This window comes from Echinops telfairi, unplaced genomic scaffold (assembly GCF_000313985.2).
Source record: "Echinops telfairi isolate 266 unplaced genomic scaffold, ASM31398v2 ScPeMD7_7468;HRSCAF=8506_0, whole genome shotgun sequence".
Lineage (NCBI taxonomy): Eukaryota > Metazoa > Chordata > Mammalia > Afrosoricida > Tenrecidae > Echinops > Echinops telfairi.
The window spans coordinates 46,983,430-46,984,774 of record NW_022111369.1 but is presented as its reverse complement, the minus strand read 5'-3'; the positions used below and the strand labels follow the sequence as shown (position 1 = coordinate 46,984,774).

The window sequence follows — 1,345 nt, the reverse complement described above, 5'->3', positions numbered from 1 at the left end:
CCTTGAATTCCTGGAGAGGCACCTCGCTTCTCCTGCCTCCTTCTAAGCTCTCCACTTGAGTTTGCACAAGATTATACTTTGATTGCACAAAAGGATCCTTTTATGGAATTGGTATTTTCTGTTCAGTAAATTGCTTGAGAAAAATGATGTAGGAGATCCAGGAATGTTTAAGCTACATCCATGTGGCTAACATTTATTGAGGGCTTAGCATGTAGGATGAACGTGCGTGTGTGGCACCCAAGATCTGATCAATGCTCACCCACACAAGCCCTCTGACATTTCCTTCCCCCTGTCCTCTTCCTTCTTTCCCCACTTGCAGGTGAGGAAATTCAGGCTCAGAAGGCTACAACAACTGGCTGGATTTACACAGCCATTTGCCGGGTTCATACCCTGTCTGTGAACGCATGACTTCCGTCTTCCATGTCCCTACCTATCCTGGGAAGAGGGAACAGTCACGCAGACTCTCTGCTATGGAGTCTGCCGTGGACAGGGCCGTTCTGCTCTGTTGGGGAAAAAGGATACACCTTTTGCTTTCGTCGGTAGATTTCTCATGAGAGGCTTTAGCTAGGGAAAGCTTTTATGGCATGTGGAGAAAATATGCACACACACACACACACACACACACACCCCACACACACAACACAGTAAAGAAAAGTTGAAAGACATTTTAAAATATCTCACTCTTTAAATAATTTTCAGAGTCCAGTACCAAGAAGGAATAGTTCTGTTTTTCTGTTTGTAAGTCTAATCCTTTTATTTCATTTCACAGTTATATCTATGAGCTAGCAAGAAGGCACCCCTTCCTGTATGCACCTACAATCCTTTTTCTGGCTTCTCAGTATGACAAAATGATTCCATTCTGCTGCAAAGCTGACGATGCTAGTGAATGCTTCCAAACGAAGGTAGGTTTACTTGGATATTTGCTTGATCTAGAAACCTAGATCATAGCCTGGCTATGGCTAGGACTCCTTACAATGAAACAAAGCTAAAATAGAAATATACTTCTATAGGTTGAGCACTGCTTTCAAAATAGAATGTATTTCAGGTGTTTGGTATTATTCATGAAAAAATTAGATTTTCTTTTTGCATGTGCTTGCTCAGTCATTCAGCCAACAATCATCTGATTGTTTAGAACATGTGTTTGGCAGGATGAAGAGGGACAGATGATTAGAAAATGGAAATAAGAGAGGAGTAGGAGGCAAAAATATGAAGTAAATATAGAAGAGGGAGAAGAAATAAGGAGGAGAAGGAAAGACAGAGAAAGTAAAAGATGCTGAATCCATTCTATGCTTATTTATCTTAATATTTGTGACAACTTGGAGGGATAAGCCATATTTTTATTTAA

The 1,345-nt window shown here is 40.7% G+C and overlaps 1 protein-coding gene across 1 annotated transcript in view; it reads left to right on the top strand.

Moving 5' to 3' along the window:
- The first annotated feature begins 224 nt into the window (after positions 1-224).
- The window catches only part of LOC123521010 (alpha-fetoprotein-like), a 16,071-nt gene continuing 14,950 nt past the window's right edge, over positions 225-1,345 (top strand). The window contains exons 1-2 of the mRNA XM_045284370.1: positions 225-319; positions 770-902. Coding sequence (XP_045140305.1) covers positions 252-319; positions 770-902 — 201 coding nt within the window. The 5' untranslated portion in view covers positions 225-251. The remainder of the gene's footprint in view (positions 320-769; positions 903-1,345) is intronic.